This window comes from Pholcus phalangioides, unplaced genomic scaffold, assembly GCF_987345545.1.
Source record: "Pholcus phalangioides strain wild (caught in Gottingen) unplaced genomic scaffold, Ppha-v1.0 ptg000042l_1, whole genome shotgun sequence".
NCBI classification, from domain to species: domain Eukaryota; kingdom Metazoa; phylum Arthropoda; class Arachnida; order Araneae; family Pholcidae; genus Pholcus; species Pholcus phalangioides.
Window position 1 is genome coordinate 489,997 of NW_028301628.1, and position 21,437 is coordinate 511,433.

Below are 21,437 nucleotides of genomic sequence, written 5' to 3' on the forward strand. Positions count from 1 at the left end.
AGGGTTGGTTTCCCTTGCATCTCCTTTCGTCCATCCCGACACAGCATCAGAAGTTTTTGGAATCAAGCCAAGATGTGCTTTGCCTTGACTGTGTACCTCTGCGCTTTTCACGAAAAAGTGAGAGAATCATTGGTGGCAGCATAGGCTGGATAGTGAGACGTGGTGTGTGTGCGAGAGAGTAGAGAGAGGCAATAAGAGGAGCAGCTCCAGAGCTGAGCTCGTCTCTCTCTCCCGAATATTCACGTTAAAAAAAATCTAAAAAAAAAATCAGTAAACTATCTCCCGGACAATTTCCCACCGCCATCACTGCCAACAACAACTATGTACATCCATAAAAAGCGAGAGAGAGAGATGTCTGATAAGAGCCGAAAGGAAAAACAGTTTTTTCTAATTTGGATCGAAGTGGCCAACAAAAGGTCTTGGATAGCGATCAATCTCTTCGAAATCTCCCAAAGGAGGGATTTAAAGTCTCCTTTTTTATTGATTTTTTTTAAAGAGAGAGAGAGAGAGAGAGAGATGATTTTATTATGCATTTATACAATGTATATAATTATCTTTTTTTATTGATTACACAGCCGTAAAAGAAAATTATTTGGTTTGGTGCTGGAATTTTTCAATTAATTTTGATTATATTTGGTGTTCTGGTAGTTTCCAATATGGAACCGTTTTACAGCTTTAGTTTTTAAGATTTTCAGAGCAGCTAAATTATGAAATATTTTACCATACAACTCAAAGTAGCGGTTGTTTTTTACTTGGATTAATTCTTGATCTTTCTACTTTCTTCTCCTTCGTGCGGCTATCAACTGATTGTATGAAGCCATATTTGTTGACTTGAACTAGTGTTTGCATCTACCACCGCTTATAAAGTTCCTTGTTTTCTTTCAAACGAGCGCCACGGGTCATTTACTACCGAATGAGTTGTCCGGAGAAAAGTCGTGCTTTGTTTTGAAGGTTGGTGAATAGAAAGAAAAGACACCCAGCCGAAGAATTTGTGCTAATCATCCTGATGTACTTTGCTACAATACATATGGTCGTGAATACCGAGTACGACGAGGCTCTGTCGCTTACGCGATTTTAGCTCATTGCCCCGGAGGGCGTGGTCGTGCCCGGAGAAAATTCTGAATTACCAGGAGAAAAAGTAAATAATTAGGATCCCTGTCATGGGATCAAAATGACCCTCTTGGTCATTTACGGGCATTCATATGCAATTACAAAAAAAACATGTGCGAGGTTAAAAAAAAGAACAGGGAAAGACATTCCTGATTTTGTTATACTTTTTCTAATTAGAAATATTCATCTATAAGACCAACGGTTTGCCAGTGAAATGCGGCAAGGGGGAATAATGGAAACACCCCCATGTATAAAATAAATTGACTGAATTCATAATTACCATACCATAATTTTTCTCGATATATCTTCCTAAAATTCCATTAACAAATTTCTTCCCCCGTACTTAATATTAATCGTTCTATGTGAAGGAAAGAGATTAGAATGACATTTTTTTTTTCTTTAATAAAACTAGCTCCGTAATTATCTTCAATGAGAATTTAATATTGATGAGTTTAGTAATTTGGTCTTAGATATTAACCGTTAAATGCTTTAAAAGGATGTCATTGATTTAGTTTAAGTATACAGGGAGATGACCGAGATGAATCTTTGTTTTTTAACGGATGATTTTTAATGCATGGATGGCTAGGGGCTGCGCTATGAGATGCAAGACGCGAGCGCTTGTGGCTCCGCCAGTGTTAAAAAGAGGAAAGTGGTGTTTCTTATGTTGTACAATGTTTTGGATGTTCCTGCTATTCCACAATGCAGTAGACGCTCCTCATAATGACCCCCTCCCCCGGTTCAATGTAAAAGAGACGTTATATTGGGAGGTCGTAATATCGAACCGTTGGGAAAAAAAAAATTTTCTTCTTCAAATAATTCACATTTATATATTATACAGTCGAATCCCGTTGTAACGAACGCCAAGAGACCTGAGAAATCATTTCGTTAAAACGAAATTTCGTTATAAAGGAATTCCTGGTCTTTGCGTTGTTCCTATGTAAACTTATCTGAGGGATTGCGAAAAGTGTTCGTTAAAACAAGATTTTCGCTATAACTGTATTCGTTAAAACGGGATTCGACTGTGTTATTCATTTGGTCCATATATAAGCAGTTGGTACAGTGAAAATGCGTCAGATTAGAAAATAATGAAGTTATGATTAATTTCACTATAAGGCGACACCATTTCATTAAATGGCAACAACAGCATAAATTTGGTGGCACGTGATGATAATGTTGTCTTTCGATACAAAGATATAATCCCTCCGCAATTATATTCTTTTTTTGCTCCACAGTTTCGTTATATCGAGATTATGGAGATTTCACTTTCCGTAATCACAAAACACTCCACCCCTCTCACAGAATGTTTTTTTTCTTACTAGGGGCCGTGCAAGCATTAGCCATTTTTGGCAAATTTTTAGCCATTTTTGATGCCCTCCCTGCCTCTTGTCAGCAAAACTCTGACCCCTCTCCCCTTGGCAGCAGAATTTCATCAGCTCTACACCTACCTCCTAACGCATATTGGGATCAGAGACGTACTCGGGGGAGGGGGGCGATGATTAAAGGCACGAGCACCCCCCGATTATACATTTATATGTTATTGAAATCAATTTCTGTTAATTTCACTGTCATTTCAAGGCTAAACACTCAAAATTCCTCTTTAACCCTAGAATGGTACATAAAAAATCTATGCTTAATAATACCCATACGAAAGTTTGTCTCTTAGGCGTATAGGTACTATTCTAGGGTAAAGAAATTCATTGCGACCCACCCTCTAAGCCCGTGATTCCCAACGTGGGAGTTAGCGCCCCTTGGGGGAGCGATGGAATGTTCAAGGGGGCGGTAGAAGTTACGGGTATAACATAGGATCCTATGGGTTAGATTGCGTTGGGGGGGGGCGATGGGAGAAAAAAATTTCTGAAGAAGGGGGCGATGACACAAAAAAGGTTGTTAAACTATGCTCTAAGCCATTTATGCTAAACCTATGGCCCGCTGGGTAATCTAATGTGGCCCGCCACCTCAAACCTAAAAAATGAATAAAGCGGCACATTTTCAGATCACTGAAGTAGGCCTGTGGCACATTTTCTGATCACTGAAGTAGGCCAGTGGCACATTTTCAGGTCACTGAAGTAAGTCAGTGGCAGATTCAGAGATCACTCAAGTAACCCTGGACACATTTACAGATCACTTGAGTGACCCGCGGCACATTCATAGATTACTTAAGTGATCCGTGGCATATTACTTGATTACTTAGGTGACCCACGGCATAATTACGTATTTGTATTGTTGTGTACTATCAAGTTTTTCCCATCTTTTCCTGAATCACCCCATATGAGATGGAGAAAAGCTTGTAGCCATTGCCCATTGCTTGGTGGTGTGTGAGAATGGAGGGTCTGTAAAACTTCCAACTCTATCCCCACGGGTATAAGTATACAGTGACCTACCTGTATGCGTCGGTGAAAGAGAACGAGAAAAAAACAAAAGCGCATGAGAGTATGAGAGAAGCGTTATTATTATTGGAATGAAAAACAAAAATTATCCAAAAATGTATAACATAAAATTTGATAGAAAAAAAATATATAAATGCATTAAAAAAATTGGTACCGTAATTTCACACAACTATGGTCCAAAATAGCACCATTTTCTAGATTAATCACCATAACTTCTATATTCAAGCTATTCAAAATTTTTTTTGCTGATATTGCCTCTAGAAATATCGAGCATCAAGGTTAAACACTTTTTTGGTTTTTTTTTTTCAATTTTAAATTCCTTATGCATAAGGTGACCATATGCCCCGTATTTGCCGGGACAGTCCCGGTTTTTTCTGTTTTTCTGGCTGTCCCGACTTTTTCTCCAAAAATGTCCCGCTTTTTCACGTATTTTCAACGAAGCCAACTTGATGTTTTTATTGTTCAAGTCACGATTAAAATTAACTCCTCAGCTCAGAAATTACATGAAAATAATTATGATTGAATACAAATAAGAAGATTTATTTTACATATTTGTGACGTTTTTCTTTAATTCACTGCAAATCGACATTTTCCTCGAATGGCGACTTTTCTGTGATTTTAGCATGAGCTGGCGACTTTGCTTACTTTTGGCATCATTTTTGGCGATTATTAGCGATTTCCCTTATTTTCCTGTGTTTCGGACCTAATTTCACGTATTTTTTGGAGCAAATATGGTCAGCATACTTATGCAGTTCAAATATGGATTTTTAAAAAAATTAAATTTTGGACCATAGTTGTGTTATGAAGTGCCAACTGTAATCCATCATATATATTTCGTGTTATAAATCACTTACGAACCATAGTTGAGAGAATCTACTTCAACAATATCCATCTTTATCTTCTTTGTTAGAAGATGAAGAAGGGGCTTTTCTAAATTGACCCCCTAAGGGTGTCAAAAAGAGAGGTTCATAGAGAAATCACACCAAGCCAAAACAGCTGAAGCTCATTATGAAATTGGTTAGAGGTTTTGTTCCATGACTATGAGAGGATTTTTCAAAATTCGACCGCTAAGTGGGGTTCAATGGGAGGGGGGTCGTATTAATTTGGTCAGTATTTTTGTATTGTAATGTAGAGATTTCCTGGGAAAGGATTTTGCAAAATCCAGCTCCCTTTGGGAATGGGGTTCAAAGGTTATACGGAGCAATCAACACTGAGCCGAAATCGCTGAAGCCATAAATATGAAATTTAGTGAATAATATATTCTGTGGTGGCAACATGGCGGCGAACGATGAAGACGCGTTTCCATGCCTCTTGTAAACAGTTGTTTCAGACAATTGAAAGCACTTTGTTATCGAAGTGTAATAGGAATTATCGAACAAAAGGGAAGATGGAAGGAGTACTTTAAGTGAGTTAAAAAGTTTTATTACCAGTAATTTCGAGCGATTAAAGTCTGCTGATTTTCACATGGCTTGTGAGGAGTCCCTTCTCAAGGCCGTTGAAAATCGTACCTACGCTCAGGTATGTATTGTGCCGCCATCTATCACGCCTTTAGTAAAACAAGACCAACGATTGTCGCAAACGTGTGATTTATTTGTCAGTCCAATTGAGGATCAGAAATGCTCTTCGGACGAGGTCAAAAAACTTATCAAGGGGCAAATAAATCCGCGAGAGATTGGGATCGGAACCCAAGGGCTGAGAAAAATGCCAAATGATAAAGTTGTGATTATATAAATGTGTTTCCGAAAATATGACAGAAAGAAGTTTTGCGAGTCCTTGACGAAAAGATACTCTAACCTGGTCTCAGAAATACCGAGGGGCAGACAACCATCGATCTTGGTCAAGTATGTGCTGAATTCTGTCAGTGATGAAATAATTTTCCAAGTCCAAGTAATTTTTGACCAGAATCCGGAGATATGTTCCTCCGACAACGAAAGCACAAAGAATCGAGGTTAAGATTTGTGTTGGGGAAAAAGTTCAATGACTCGAGACATGTTATTGTCAATGTTCCTACTGCAGTCCGAAAGCAATGCTTACTACAAAAATCTCCTAGATTTGACTGGTCGATGTGCATTGTGGAGGACTTAGTTGTGATGAATAGATGCTTGAAGTGTTTGGGCTACAATCATAAATCTAGTGAATGTATAAGAAAAATCAAAATGTTTGTGCCAACTGCATTCGTTTTAACGAAAAAACCAAAAAGCCATCCAAGCGTGTGGATGTAAATCATAAACCATATGACAGCTGCTGTCCGACTGATAAATTTATGAGAAATCTTACCCTTTCTCGAATCCATTATGAATAATAATTTGAATTCAGGATCTTGTCTACGAGTTGTTCAAATTAATTTCCATAAATGTAAGAGAGCTACGCAGCGACTTATTTTAAGCATGAAATCTGATGACATTGATATAGCTCTTATTCAAGAGCCGCATTTTTTCGCAGGCAGTCTTCCGGGATTTCTTCCTTCTTACACAGTTCATTTCCATCGGTCAGCGGGCGTGGTGAAGGCAGCCATCGTCATCCAATCTAAGAAAATATTTTCTTTTCTAGATGTTCATAGCACTGACTTCAACATGGTTACTGTACATATTTCGATTGAAGGCATAGATTTCTCTCTTCTCTCTTATTATTTTCAACCAGCTAAAAACATTGATTTGGATCTCGGTAAACTCTCTTCAGCTCTCTCGAACATGAATGTTACTCGACTTATTTGGGGGATGGACACCAACAGTAAATCAGATCTGTGGCATAGCTCTAATACTAATTCTCGAGGACTCAAACTCACAAACTTCTTTTGCACATGGCATCTTGTAGTTGTAAATGAGGACTTTAGCCCAACTTTTGTTGGTAGTCAAGGGAGCAGTTATATCGATGCTACCGTCGTCGATCAAGAAATTCTTAGACAAATCATAGATTGGAACATTCCAGATATAGATTCAATGTCTGATCACAGAATGATTGCTTTTAAAATACTTCTCTCAAACAGAAGAAATCCACTACTTCCTTTGACGACGAAACTCTGACATCAAGAGAGCAAAGTGGAGCGGTTTCAAAACCTTTTGTTCACATTTTGAAAAGAATTTCGTTCGAAGTCTACATGAATTTTCTGATATTGAACTGTTGTAGGTTCTAGTCGAGAGACTCCAAGATCCTCCATCATCAGTGCAGCAAATGCTTTTATCCCGTTTAAGAGAATAAAAAAAACACATAGTTCCTTGATGGACAGCTGAAATTTCTTGCTTGAGAAAGCAGCTTAATGCCATTAGACGAAGATTCCAAGATTCCAGACGAAGATAAGCAGAAATCTCTGCTTATTAAAGATATCTACAAGAGAAAATATCTTGAAACCAGATATAATTATGACCCCAAATTAAAGGAAGCAAAGCTAACCTCCTGGAAAAAAATTCTATCTGACTGATATTAATACTCATAATGTTTGGAGAAAAATTTACAAATCAATCAAAAACAACTTTCCGAGGACTGTTGAAGTATCTGGTATTGAAATTTCTCAGGGAGTTTTTACGGCAACGTATGGAGAGTCAGTCCATCAGCGCAATCATTGACAAGTCTTTTCCTCCAAACAAGACAAATGACGATCATGATACTTACAGAGCCATCCGGTTTGATGCTGCACTTCCATTCGAAACAGCTGATGATGAGCCTTTTACTCTTGATGAGGTGAATGGTGTTGTTAAGAAATAGAAATTGGGGAAATCTCCGGGTCTTGACGGAATCGACAATGGATTCACTCTTCAGCGCTCAACGGAGGACGCCATTGCGCTTTTGTGTGATCTCGTAAAGAAGGGAAAGATGTATACAATTTTATGTTTCTTAGACTTCAAGGGAGATTTTGATAACGCTTGGTGGCCTGGGATCTTGCTCCAAAGAACATTTACTTGCTGGTCAAAAGTTTTTTGAAAAATCATTCAGCAGAAATTTTTCTCGACAATGCTTCTCGAGGATTTTACCCGAAAAAAGGGTGTCCGCAGAAATCGGTATCTGGACCTCTTCCGTGGAACTTGATAATAAATGACCTCCTGCATGTGCTTTCAAATTACGAATACTGCTCAACGATTGGTTATGCTGATAATCTGCTTTTGATTGTTCAACGGAAGAATTTTACTGATGCTTGCGGAATTTCTCAGGTAACTCTTGATCTGGTTACTTCTTGGGCCAAATCTTACAAGACGGAATTCAATCCTGAAAAAAAGTAAAGTTAAGATGGTGTATAAAAAATGTCCGTATGAAGGTGGAATCAATGTAACTCTGGATGGAATGGCAGTTGAAGAAATGAAATATCTAGGAATCATTGTCGACAAAAAATTCCAGTAGAAAAAACACATCTCATACCTCTCTAGAAAATGTGTAAGTGTTTTGAATGGAATTTTGAGAGTCTCTCAAAATACGTTTGGATTGAAATCTGATGTCTTGTGTTTAATATACAATCAGGCCATCGTTCCTATTTTTACATATGCTTCCAGAGTTTGGGGTGATTCCCTGAAAAAGAAAACCAATCGTAAGAATATTCTGAAAGTTCAGCGGAGATTTCTTTTGAGATTGTTAGAGGTTATCGTTCAATTAGCTACGAGGCATTATTTGCTATTTCTGGGCAAACACCTATTGACATCCTTATTCTTTACAATAACGTGGGCAAAAACTTAATTTCAAGAAATTGTGATGATAATTCCCTTTCGGGTATAGTTCCTTTTCCATCTCTCCCGCACCTAGCGACACGAGCTGCTATCGCACCTATAATTTTACAATGAAGAGTCTTTTCCTAAGTACGATCTTATCTGTTACACTGATGGCAGTAAAGTTGATGGCAAAGTAGGTCTCGCTTACGTTGTTTGTAAGCAAGAGGTTGCGCTCGTGTTTCGACAATTCAGATTAGAAAATAACTGTTTCGTTTCTTTCAAGCCGAGCTTTTTTGCTTGAATCTTGCCACGATGTGGATTTCATCTTGTGTTGGAAACAATAATAATAGTGCGCTGATTTGTTCAGATTCTCCCTCTTCTTTGCAAAGAGTCTACAAAATATAAATTCTACAGAAAAACTTGTGGTGGAGACACAATGTCTCATAAATGATCTTAAAAAGAAAAAATATATAATCGATTTCACACATGTTCGAGGTCACTGTGGCATCACTGGGAATGAGAGGGCAGATGATCTCGCACGGTCTGCTACACTTCTTGATGTTACAGAAACTGTGAAAGTCCCAAAATCTCACTATAAATATGTTTATCTACACTAATCAATTCATTAGTGGAACACGGAATATGTCAGTTCCAAAAATGCCAGGCCGGTAAAGAAATTCATCCCTTCGATTCCAGGGAGAATGAGAAATGTCACTATTTCTCCCCATCAATTTCCACTTGACTCAATTTATTACTGGGCATGGGAACTTTCAAAGTTATCTCGCCAGAATGAAACTTGCCAATAGTTCGCCGTTTACATGTGGAATCGATGAAGAAGATCCTACGCATCTTCTTCTGTCATGCAAAAATCTGACGAAGGAGAGGGTTCATTTCAGAAGAGAACTTAAGAAAGCGTCTATTTCTTGGCCGCCTATATTGTCTGATTTGGTCAGATCAAGAGAAGTCATTCGCATTCTAAAAATATACGTACAAAATATCTTTGCGAAAAAATAATTGGTTTCTATTTATTACTTGTATATGTACAGTGTGTGTACAAGTGTACATTCTTATTTTCTTTGCAAATGCTGTTTTTGATTTTTGAATAATTAATGAAATTTTCATTTTAATTATTGATTACTTTTTATTTTTGAATTTTATCTTTTCTCACTATTTTAATTTACTTTATATGTGTGGTCGTATATTTTTCTTTTCATGTATGTAATTCGCGGCCTTAGGCCACGATTACACTATAAAAATGTGATAAAAGTTCTTTCATAAAACTTGAAAAATGCAACCGATAATCGTACCGGTTACATTCGCGCAAATGCAACCGATAGTCTTACTGGCTGCCTTTTTTAAGTTTTATAAAATAACTTTTATCAAACTTTTATAATGTAATCCCGGGATTAGGCAGGAATCACACTGTAAAATTTTTAGAAAAGTTCTTTTATAAAACTTGAAAAATGCAACCAATAAGTTTATTAGTTACATTTGCTCGAATGAAACCGATACGGTCATTGGTTGCATTTTTCAAGTTTTACAAATTAATATTTACAAAACTTTTATAGTGCAATGCCGGCCTTAGACAGGTTCCGTTTAATACAGGTTTTTTAATGCGTGTTTTGGCATTGAAATCACGGGACCACGATTATTTTCCCGTTAAAGACAGGTTTCCGCTTAATACAGGTTCCGTTGAAGACAGGTTTTATTGTATTTCACTCCCCGTTAGCGGACAGTAAAATCAAACTCTAATTTTTTTTCCAAAATCTGATTCATTTATTTTAGGCCATTAACCGAGAATTTATCATATTCAACTAAGATTGTGTTTAATCTCAAGCTCGAGTTGGTAAATATGATAAATCGCCAAATGAATTATTTCATTAAATGAATGAATGAATTACTTCGTTAACTGGATGAATGAATTACTGCCAATGAATTACTTCATTAACTGAATGAATGAATTACTTCATTAACTGAATGAATGAATTACTTCATTAACTGAATGAATGAATTACTTCATTAACTGAATGAATGAATTACTGCCAATGAATTACTTCATTAACTGAATGAATGAATTACTTCATTAACTGGATGAATGAATTACTGCCAATGAATTACTTCATTAACTGAATGAATGAATTACTTCATTAACTGAATGAATGAATTACTGCCAATGAATTACTTCATTAACTGAATGAATGAATTACTTCATTAACTGGATGAATGAATTACTGCCAATGAATTACTTCATTAACTGAATGAATGAATTACTTCATTAACTGAATGAATGAATTACTTCATTAACTGGATGAATAAATTACTGCCAATGAATTACTTCATTAACTGAATGAATGAATTACTGCCAATGAATTAGTTCATTAACTGAATGAATGAATTACTTCATTAACTGAATGAATGAATTACTTCATTAACTGGATGAATGAATTACTGCCAATGAATTACTTCATTAACTGAATGAATGAATTACTGCCAATGAATTAGTTCATTAACTGAATGAATGAATTACTTCATTAAGTGAATGAATGAATTATTTCATTAACTGAATGAATGAATTACTTCATTAACTGGATGAATGAATTACTGCCAATGAATTACTTCATTAACTGAATGAATGAATTACTTCATTAACTGAATGAATGAATTACTTCATTAACTGAATGAATGAATTACTTCATTAACTGGATGAATAAATTACTGCCAATGAATTACTTCATTAACTGAATGAATGAATTACTGCCAATGAATTAGTTCATTAACTGAATGAATGAATTACTTCATTAACTGAATGAATGAATTACTTCATTAACTGGATGAATGAATTACTGCCAATGAATTACTTCATTAACTGAATGAATGAATTACTGCCAATGAATTAGTTCATTAACTGAATGAATGAATTACTTCATTAAGTGAATGAATGAATTATTTCATTAACTGAATGAATGAATTACTTCATTAACTGGATGAATGAATTACTGCCAATGAATTACTTCATTAACTGAATGAATGAATTACTTCATTAACTGAATGAATGAATTACTGCCAATGAATTCCTTCATTAACTGAATGAATGAATAACTGCCAATGAATTACTTCATAACTGTGTCCAGGATAGTGAATTCGAGGTTCTACGTCGCAAATTGGAATCTCCATCGCGATTAATGCAGTAGCTTTGTTTGTTTTTCCTGCCATTTTGTGAAAAACTAGCCCATATAAGGACGCCTCCGGCCCAGCTATTATTTTTGCATCGCCTCCCCCCCCCCCGCATCTAGTAAAGGCTGCCTTGCCTCTGCAAGCAGGGAAAAATTCAAACATGGCGCACTATGACTGCCTACATATGCGCACCGAACCACGCCTTCAATAGCTTCATTGGTTCACGCACGAAAAATTATGGTCGGATACTTGTTGAACAAACCACGCACGTGTACCAAATCTGAAATACAGTAAATCGAAGGCGAATTACATTTTTGATAATATTTCTATCAGTCCATCAAGTAAGAAGATCGGAGGCTCGTTATATAAGAAATCCTTGAATATTTTTCTCGTACAGCATTATACGAGAGTTCATTTGGAAACGTTCAAATAAGGAAAATTCGATTCTTTTTGAAGTCTCCTCGTAAATACATATGTCGTCTCTGATTGGTCAATCAACTTCCAGGAGAAAACTAAATGGATAAGAAAGAATATATATAGGAAATAGTTTACGAGTCTTCGTGTGTAGCTGATGCCTGCAAATTTCTTTTTCGCAAATTCAACGAAATTTCGATGGAATTTTCCGTTTTTTTTTTTGTTTGGAAGGATTTCATTGCTCTCAATCAAGGCGTATAACAGCTTGACTTTTATGTCCTCTTTCAGCAAGTCGTTAAATCTTAGTGTCTCACTCGTTCTCACGGATTCAGTACAGCCTCGTTATAGCGACAGCGTGTCCTAAATGGTAGAAATAAAAATTGGAAACGCCGTACGTTTCTCTCGTATAGTTTTTTTTCTCCAGATTATTTTTTGAGGTCCCTTTTCATTTTATCGTTTATTTTATCATCGATTTTTATCGTTTCGTTTAATTGCTCGTCTCTCATAACTGAAGTCCTTAAAAATGGCACGCGGCAGTAACTTCTTCAGTGTCATTGTCTGCACGTTCAGCCTACATTGTAAATGCTTACGTCGGGGGGGGGGGGGGGTGTGGCACAACTTCCGGCCCACATAAAAAAGGTTCAGGTAAAAAAAGTCCTAATTTTATCTCATCAACCGTTCGTCGTTGAGGTATAACAAACGCTCAGAATACGTTCAGAAATCACCCTGTAACAGTTTTGAGAGTGAAAATACAGTGTGTCACAAAATACAAAAACCAAAATTTTCTATACCGGCCCTCTGTCCTCTAACTTCAAAAAAGCATATATATACATTTTTCACCCCAGATATATATATATATTGTAAAAGTTCCATATTTTAAATCAAATACTGCAAACAAATTAATTATGTGAACTGGAAAGAGATAGCAAAAATATGAAAATTCAAATGGGAATGAAAAATTCAAATTGGAATTCCAAATTGAAAAAAGTTACAGCCCATATCTAAGGCTCTCATGAGTGGGGGACACCCTGACATTAGCTTAACACAGAACGTTTCTGAGAGCATTTCCTTGCCTTCCACAGCCTAAATGGATGCTCGATCTCCCGACGTTCTGCTGTAGTACCATTGAATTCAAAAACCAAAATAGAAGATAAAACAAATGTTTTTTGCCAGGTTGAAGAAAAAAGCAAAGTAGCAGTCAATATAAAAATATATAAAATAGATGCAGAAGGAGCAAATACATACCATACGCTAGTCCTAGGTATGGCGGGTTGTGTCCAAAGTGAACAGTTATAGTTATTGGTGTGAGGACGAAGTAAGTCCAAGGTGTAAGAAGGAAACCCGTTGCATATCAAGATTTTTTTTGATATGTATAATTCAATGTTTTTTTTAAATGAAATATTCGCTGAGATATTTCAATTCAAAGATCGGATACAAGTTGGGAAAGAACAGCACAAACTAATAGAAAATACTTCTTCTCCCCCTCATTTAACGCTGTTCTTTCCCAACTTTTCTTCGCTTTTTGGAATTCAAATATCTCAGTTAATATTGCACTTAGAAACGTGAAAGTTTTTTTTAATTGGCCCCAGGAGAAACAGGGCAACAACATTCAAATTAGAGGACAAAAGGATCGTATAAAAAATTTAGATTTTTTTTAAATTTTAGATTTTTTCATACAATTGTGTGACACACCGTATTTTCACTCTCAAAACTGGCGCAGGGCGATTTTTGAACATATTTTGAGCATTTATTTTTTCATCGGAATCATACCTACCTCTACGACGAACGGATGATGAGATAATGACCGCATTAGTACTCAAAGGACATCCTGTATGGACTTACATAAACAATATTTAAGTGCAGTAATCTACGTTTCGATCTTAAAATTCCTCAAGCATTCCTTCTCCAAAACAAAGAAAAGTCGCCATCCATCAGACAGAGGAGGGGGGGGGGGTTCTTATTCCAAAGGATTAGAAAAGGGTCTAAACAAACGGCCAATAGGTGAAGATATTCGTGCCGCGAATTTCATTCGACGGAAAAGAGTCAGGGTTAAAGCCACTCTATCGCTTTTAAGATGTAGCGAGTCATCCTCGAAGGACTTTCGATGCTGTTCAGGAATAAGTTGTTTTTATTCGGACATATAAACTGGACTAAAAGAAAGCAACAATTCGTCCGTTGAATAAGTTGATCCAATGGGTCTCACGTAGATTAAACGCTTATTCTCTCTCCAGACCCTTGAAAAAGAAAATAACAACCCTATTTTCTCTTTCACATTCGAGAGATCCTATTCTTTGAACCTAAGTCCTTTTCTTTCGCTTTCAAAGAAAAAGGTTTCTTTTCTTCTTTTGCTTTATTTTGAACTAATTCCCAAGAACCGGAGCCGAATTTTTTCCTGAGAGAAATCTCCTCAAGTAAAAGACACATTGAAGAAATATATATACATGTTATATACGCGAGAATGAAAAGAAATACAGACTTCTTTTATCCTGTTAAGACGTTCTAGGATATTAGCGAGTATTCTGTTTCCAGAATAAGGTTGTTTGTTTTTCCTTTTCCTCTATTTGTGGGAAGGAATTTTGATTTGTTTTACTCTATCGGTAAGAATACTATTGCCATGTCTGGTGCGTTCCACAGGAGATCTCAGAAGATGAAGGATAGAAAATTCTCCTTAACTGTATAAATGTCCGACAAACATTAATGAGATTATATCACATGATTTATAAAAACTTAAGGGCACCATGTGCCGAAAGGGGAATTACACAGGGGACCGCCATTTATAGATTTTAGTATCTTTTTCTCTGGAGCGTGCTTGTGTGTTTTATAAACTAAATATCTCATTTATTTATTGAAATAAGAATTGGTGTCTTATACCTACGTGTAGTGTAGGGGTTCTCAAACTTTTTTGTTCCACCGGTAAATTAATAATATAATAGCGTTATCCCAGTATTGACGAAAATGAATATAGTGCCGTTTACCTCCGACATACGGAAATATAGAAAAGTAGAAGAGTTCGATTCGGCCTTCACTATGACGAGAGCATGTTTCACATAAGGTTTTCACTGATTAGGGTATTTATCAGTAATGGTAGAGGATCCAGTTTGAAACTCCGTCGACGCCACGCAAAAGTGGGTTTTCTGCGGTTTTACAATTTTGAGGGGAGAACGCGAATCCGTCTCACATTTGAAAAACTCTCTCTGCAGGGAGCAGGCAGACTTACAGCACGATACTGACACAACATAAAAAATTCAAGCATTTCCATCTGTATACTTCATCATATGGAAACAAGCACGATTCTGACAACATGAGTACGTTGGGCCACACATCCACTCAGAACACACATTCTGGCATGCACCGATCCGTTATAACTTCCTCAGAGGAATGTTTAGGAGTTTCATGTACGGTTAAGTAGTATTAGTAGTAGTCCGTGAAGGCAAATGAGTCGATATTGCCATTGTGATTTCGAGTTTGTCAATAGGACCCCTCGACCATCACAGCGGCAGCGTCAAAGTCTACTTATTCGTTAATCAATTCCTTGAACGTATATTTGATCCTTACGCTGCAGAAGTGGTGCCGTTATAGGAGGCACCATTTTAAATCAAAGAGAAAAAAAAATTTCAAAAAAAATTTAGACTGTAAAATTCGAACTATGGATGTTATTAGATGGAATTTGCAAAAGAGAAACTGTAATTTCTCTGTTAAAAGTAGTGGAAGAATACAAAGCATAGGGTGAAAATGTTTGATGACAAAGTTGCTCGTGTTCCACCACGTTACTTATGGCGGAGGCCAATCTGCGAGGTTCATGGGTCATGTAACAACAATCCTTACATTCATAGTACCACAAGATGCATTAGCACGCAGTGATTGGTGGTTACTACGAGCAAGAAAGGTAGCAAGACGTCACGAGGGGCGGAGCTTCTGGCGAAAAACAAACGCGACAAATAATTTGCTAGGTGATTTGAAATTAAATTACGAAATTCTTATCCTTTTATTCCATGGTATTATTCATATGAGATGATGGCAGCTCCATTGAAAAATTTAATTCGGCGTTTTTAATGGCCTATTTGAAAAAAAAAATGAAACAATGAAATTTAAAACAAGAATCGGCAACCACATGAGAAAATAAAATGATATATATATATATATAGAGAGAGAGAAAACAAACACTCGCTGAACTTCAAATCTAAATTTCATCAAGTATTTCACTATGAGTGGCGTAATGGTTCATCACTCATTGCGACCAATCACGATACGCTGAATTTCTTATAATTAGGGATACGTAAATTTCGCAAAAAAATGTCATTTTTTCACAAAAAATAAAAAATAATAAAAAATAAATATATTTAAAAGAGGGAATAGCATATCATAGGCCTTCGGCTAAAATGATTTTTCTGAGGACCCCTCCCCCTACCTTGCTAGAAATGCTTACTCTCGATAATTGGAACCAGATCTCATTTTCATGAGGCCCCCCTCTGAACTTGAGGTTTCTGGGCCGTGTTCGGTCGGACCCATGCATTAAGACGATACTGGCTGGATGCCATGTGTAAACTCAATTTATTTCAATTCTTTTCTGCTGCTGTGTCTTCAGCAGAATACTATGCCGTTCATCAATTCCAGCATAATCTCGTTTATCCGACCTTCCTTATTACCGGACGTCCCACCGCAAAAAAAAAATGCTCAAGCACCAACTGCTGAGCTTTCAGAATTTCACATAACGACGGAGTATGAAGGCTCTAGAAACTGCAATTAAATACATTGAGCAACAAGAAGCAGCTACAGGAATCGACATAATGATGCTGCAAAGATGGCGAGATTTGGCAACGAAGAAACGGCACTCGTCAGGAAAACAGACTACGATCAAAATTTTTTTTAAATCATCACAGAACTGAACTTTTTTAAGTACTATGTATTTAACTTCATAATATTCTGTAACTGTAAGTTCATTTTCTCACTTAATTTTTCTTTTGATTTTCTGTAAACATGATTATTAGGTTCGTAATGTGCAAAATTATGACATAGTTTGACGTTCAATAGGCTTTTCCTTAACACATCCGTATTATTAGACGTTCTGCCGGCCCGTTTATTTATTAGTCGGATAAACGAGACTATACTGTACTCATTTGTCAAATTTTTTTTCTCGTAAAAATGCCCTTGAAATTTGAGCATAAAAGATTTCAAATCTACACAATGCGAATGGAAAGTTTGATCCTTTCAAATTGTCAATTGGTGTAATTTTCCTACAGAACTCGGAAACAAAAGTCAACTAAACCGGTATTTTAGGGGCTAGAATTTCATTGTCAAAACTTATTTTTGAGAAACTTATGCTGGAGTAATCGTCTCTTAATATTTACTGAGAAAAGCAGCAATTCATATATAGTCAAAATTGGCAAATTTCGCATTTATCGCGGTTATTTCGTAAATACGAAATTTACGTATCCCTTCTTATAATGTATAAAGGAATGAATTTTTTCTTTTAGGTTTTCGGGTCATTTCACTGACGCGGATTATACATCGGAGTATCTATCATCCGTGGTGCGGCCCGCGAAGCTGTAGCTGACCATTATGTTGCCCCCCCCCCCGAACACGAACAGAGAGAAGTTGGTCCACCCTGAGCTACAGTATTCACACAAAAGTCAAGTAATGTGAAACGGGGACCGGTATTTACTTAAAATAAGGCTAAAAATTTCTAAGTCTGTTCTTAAATTAGATCCTGGTCCATCCTTGAAAAATAAAGAGGAACCCTTTATTTTCGCCTGAAGATTCCGAATTTTTTAAGACTGCGCGCATTCCCTCGTCTCAAAGTTTCGCGATTTACATTATACTCCTTTATGCATAATTTAACAGATACGTAGCATTTTCGATCGCACCTCATAAAGGAAAATTTTCCTGTGGATGTTGCATATTAAAAGAAGAGCTCGTAAATTTGGGAGGAATCTCAAATAGTTTCGGCTTATAAACGAATAAATTATTCAATGCTGATGATTCACTGGCTTTCCCAGTGCCAGCGAGAGAACAAAGATTACTGTCGCTGTATATAGAGTATGATTTCTATATTTCAGGGTAATCCATAAGTATAAAATTTCAATATGAAGACCCAAGAATACTCTTGTAATAATCATACTCGAGAGCATTTTATATTAGATATATTCAAAAGAGAATTCGCAACGTTCAAAAAACACTGAAAGTACAGTCAAACTCGGTCGTAATGACATCGAAGAATATACGAAAATATGTCGTTTCTGCCCAACGAAAGACTGATGTAGTTTTTCTGTTCCAAGGATGAACTCAAAACGGCTGTGTGGAATTTTGCTTGAGCAACTTGCTATATATAAAGAAGTTGTTTGTAGCGAAGATTGCATATTACAACGAGGTAATGCGTTAGTTCATGTGCCAGGTCACACAAAACAGTGGTTCAAGCAAGAAAACATGAATGTCTTTTCATGGCCGGCTCGTTCCCTTGACCTCAACCCCATAGAAAACCTATGAGGCATCCTAGTTTGTGCGATTCCACATAAAATGTATCACCAGTTTTTAGCCAGATCAACAACGGGACTGCATTGCAATGAAACTCGAGGTTTAAACTTAACACACGTGCACACACAGTGCCGTCTTAACGCATGGGCCTATCCGGGCACGGCCCGGGGGGCTCACAGGAATTAGAACCGGTTGAAATTTTCAAAAATCTATCAGGTACGGCTCGGAAAAATCACTTGGCCCGGGGGCCCATGATGCTCTTAAGATGGCTCTGTGCACACACACACACGATCAGATCAAACCAGGCGAGGCAGGTGATGGAAATAACTTAATTCAACATTTAACTCTAAAGATCACGGATCAGCCAGAACGAACTATTGAAAAAAAAACAAACTGAACAGTGTATGAAACATAACAAAAATAAACTATTTTAGAGAACACTTGACGCATGCGCATCGCACGACACAAATCACCACATAAGCTGTGACGTCGAATCATCTCTATATCCACCGCAGGACCCCTTCCTCAGCGAGTTGGCCATGGGAACTTGAGCAAAAAATTAAAAATTGATATCCTGCTTCAACGATGAAAATTCCATCGATGAATCAGTATTCGCCAGGCAAGAAATCAGATCGAATATTGACGAAATCATTTGTACTCGGCATTGGTGCTGTCAGAATTCTCAAAGAACCCCCCCCCCCTTCCTCAGCGGAGAGGCCCTTGGATTCGAAATTGAATGGATATTCCTAAGTGACTGATGTAAAGCATTAGGGGCGCGCGGTATATCCCAGGTCGATAAGATACTCGCCTAAAGTACCAAAGATTGTTTAGAGGTGTCGCGAGTTCGATACCCGGTTCGTCCTTGTTAGAAAACTTTCCTGATACATGGGTGCAACAGAAACGGCGACATTACCACAGAAAGAATTGCTACCGCAGGGAGTCCCCCATCAAGGGGTTAGCGCACCAACCCTTCGACGGGTATAAAAAAAACAAGCCTGCCGTTCGGAATCGGCAATAAATTATAGGTCCCGGTCTAATTAGGCCTTGTGTGCAGAAAATGACCGTGGTGCGACAAAAATGATCAAACGATGTAAGGCACTTGCTGGTTCACAGGAGATTGTTCGGTATGTTGAAAAGCTTTCTCACTTTGAGGATACTTCGGTTCTGTGCGAGAGGTATCTGAGGTAGATCACCCTGCAGGTGGGTGGCAAAATTTTCCTCCATCGAGCATCAATAAGCCACCATAAAACCGGCTTGGAATGATGTCTCTATTTGACACTATTATTGATTTGGTTGAGCCCACACCAAATCGTATTTTTGCTCCGATTAGCAACAGAGGCGTTGGTTATACAAAATATTGATTTTGGTAAATTTACATTAAATTTTGTTTTTTTTGAATTTTAGTTTACTCAAATATTTCAGTTTCAACAGGTATAAAGTTATTTAGTGCCGTCATAAAAAAGCTTGCAGTTTTTGATATTTTTTACTTCGCTCTTTCCCGTGCTTCTCACTAAAATTTAAGTCTTATAATTATGTTTCACACTGTACATGACCGAAATTTCAGAACAATTTATCTAGTTTTGCAACAAATTTGAAAAAGTCTCTGAACTCTGAAAGGTGCCACGACTTGACTACATCGGAATTTAAAAATCGAATCACTCATATTAGAAAAAATGATATATATATAATTACTTTAACTTTTTTAAAACTAATATTTTATGAATATAAATTTTAATATTTTTTTTTTTTTTATTAAATTTTAATCTCATTCGTTCATTAAACATTAGAAAAAGCTTTAATATATATTATTTAAAAGTTTGTTCACTAGATGGCGACACCGAAACAACATCAGCGCAGTCTCCACGGTGCCGATCCACGTGGTATTAGGGGGGGCAGTTTTTTCTAGCTTAATCAGTCAGTTACTCCACAGCTGAATAACCACACGTTAGGGTGACCGCTGACGGAGCTGGTGGTGGTCGTCGTCCAGTCCAGTTTCGCCGTGTGCCGATAGCGGAGTATCCGCTTCGTGAAGACCGAATAGTGTTTGAGTTTTTGTTTGATAAAGAGAGAGAAAAAAAAACAATAAGAATTCTTTCACATTATAGAAACAAAACACATTCTATTGTTGATATTTCTTGGTGTGTTGTTCGCGGAGTGCCTGCAAGAAGGTCTTCGGCATCGAATGCCTGTCTCCCATACAAGGCCTGCTGATGCGCTCCATGACCGACATATCAGCAATTGAATGGCTCGTCGTTGTTATGGGTGAGTAATTAGGATTTGTTTGCATCACAACCGATTGGATTTTATAATTGGCTGAATGTGATCGAAAGTCACGTGGGTGTGTTTCTCTTTTTTTTGTTGTCATTCCGTAACTTTTTTCAAATTTTCCTGCAAACTTTTCTGTGGCAACTTTCTGAACGTAAAATTTTGATCTTCGTGTCGTTATGGAAATGACACGGACGACACAAAATGGATTTTTCTACATATTTCATCGATCCTTCTATGCACAAAAATTGATTACAACTCAATAATAATCTCTATTCTTTCTTCTTATATGAACAAGGAACCTACTCTTCAACCATGAATTCGAATTGAGAATTATTGCAATATAGCAATATAATTTCGAGAATGATAAATTTTGAACTTGAAAAATTAAACTAAATTACATTTTCAAACACTAATACAAAAAAGAAACTTTTAACAGCGATTTGCGCGACTTCAAAAACATTAGTTTCAGTAAATTTTTGATGAAATTTTTTTTTTATATGTAAAAAATATAAGTTTTATAATTTGTTTTGGTGTTTCAATTAATTAGGATTCAAGAAATGACGACGTTTCTCGAGTTTTTATATATTAATATAACATAGGTTAGCATTTGTGTAATGGTTAAAATCCGGTAAAATTTATTGAAAAATTATTGAAAATAATTTTAATATACAGAAAAGTGAACTGTAATTATAAAACTTCTTTCCAAATTTTCCTTCTAACTTTTGTTGTGTAAATCCTTCTTTTCAGAACGTAAAACTTTCAGTTTCGTGTCATTATAGAAATGACGCGAAATGGATTTTTTAAGGATATCTCATCGATTCTCATATGAACTGAAATAAAATACAACTTAATCATAATCTCTGAAGATGAATCATAAGAACCAGGAATAACCATGGCATAGAATTATTCGACTTGAGAATCATTGCAGTCGAATTTCGAGGGAGATAAATTTTAAACGTGAGAAAAGAGACTTTATTGC

At 36.7% G+C, this 21,437-nt stretch overlaps 1 protein-coding gene across 1 annotated transcript in view; it reads left to right on the top strand.

Moving 5' to 3' along the window:
• Positions 1–20,125: 20,125 nt before the first annotated feature.
• The window catches only part of LOC149063841 (UPAR/Ly6 domain-containing protein qvr-like), a 201,200-nt gene continuing 199,888 nt past the window's right edge, over positions 20,126–21,437 (top strand). The window contains exon 1 of the mRNA XM_089255163.1: positions 20,126–20,452. Coding sequence (XP_089111289.1) covers positions 20,401–20,452 — 52 coding nt within the window. The 5' untranslated portion in view covers positions 20,126–20,400. The remainder of the gene's footprint in view (positions 20,453–21,437) is intronic.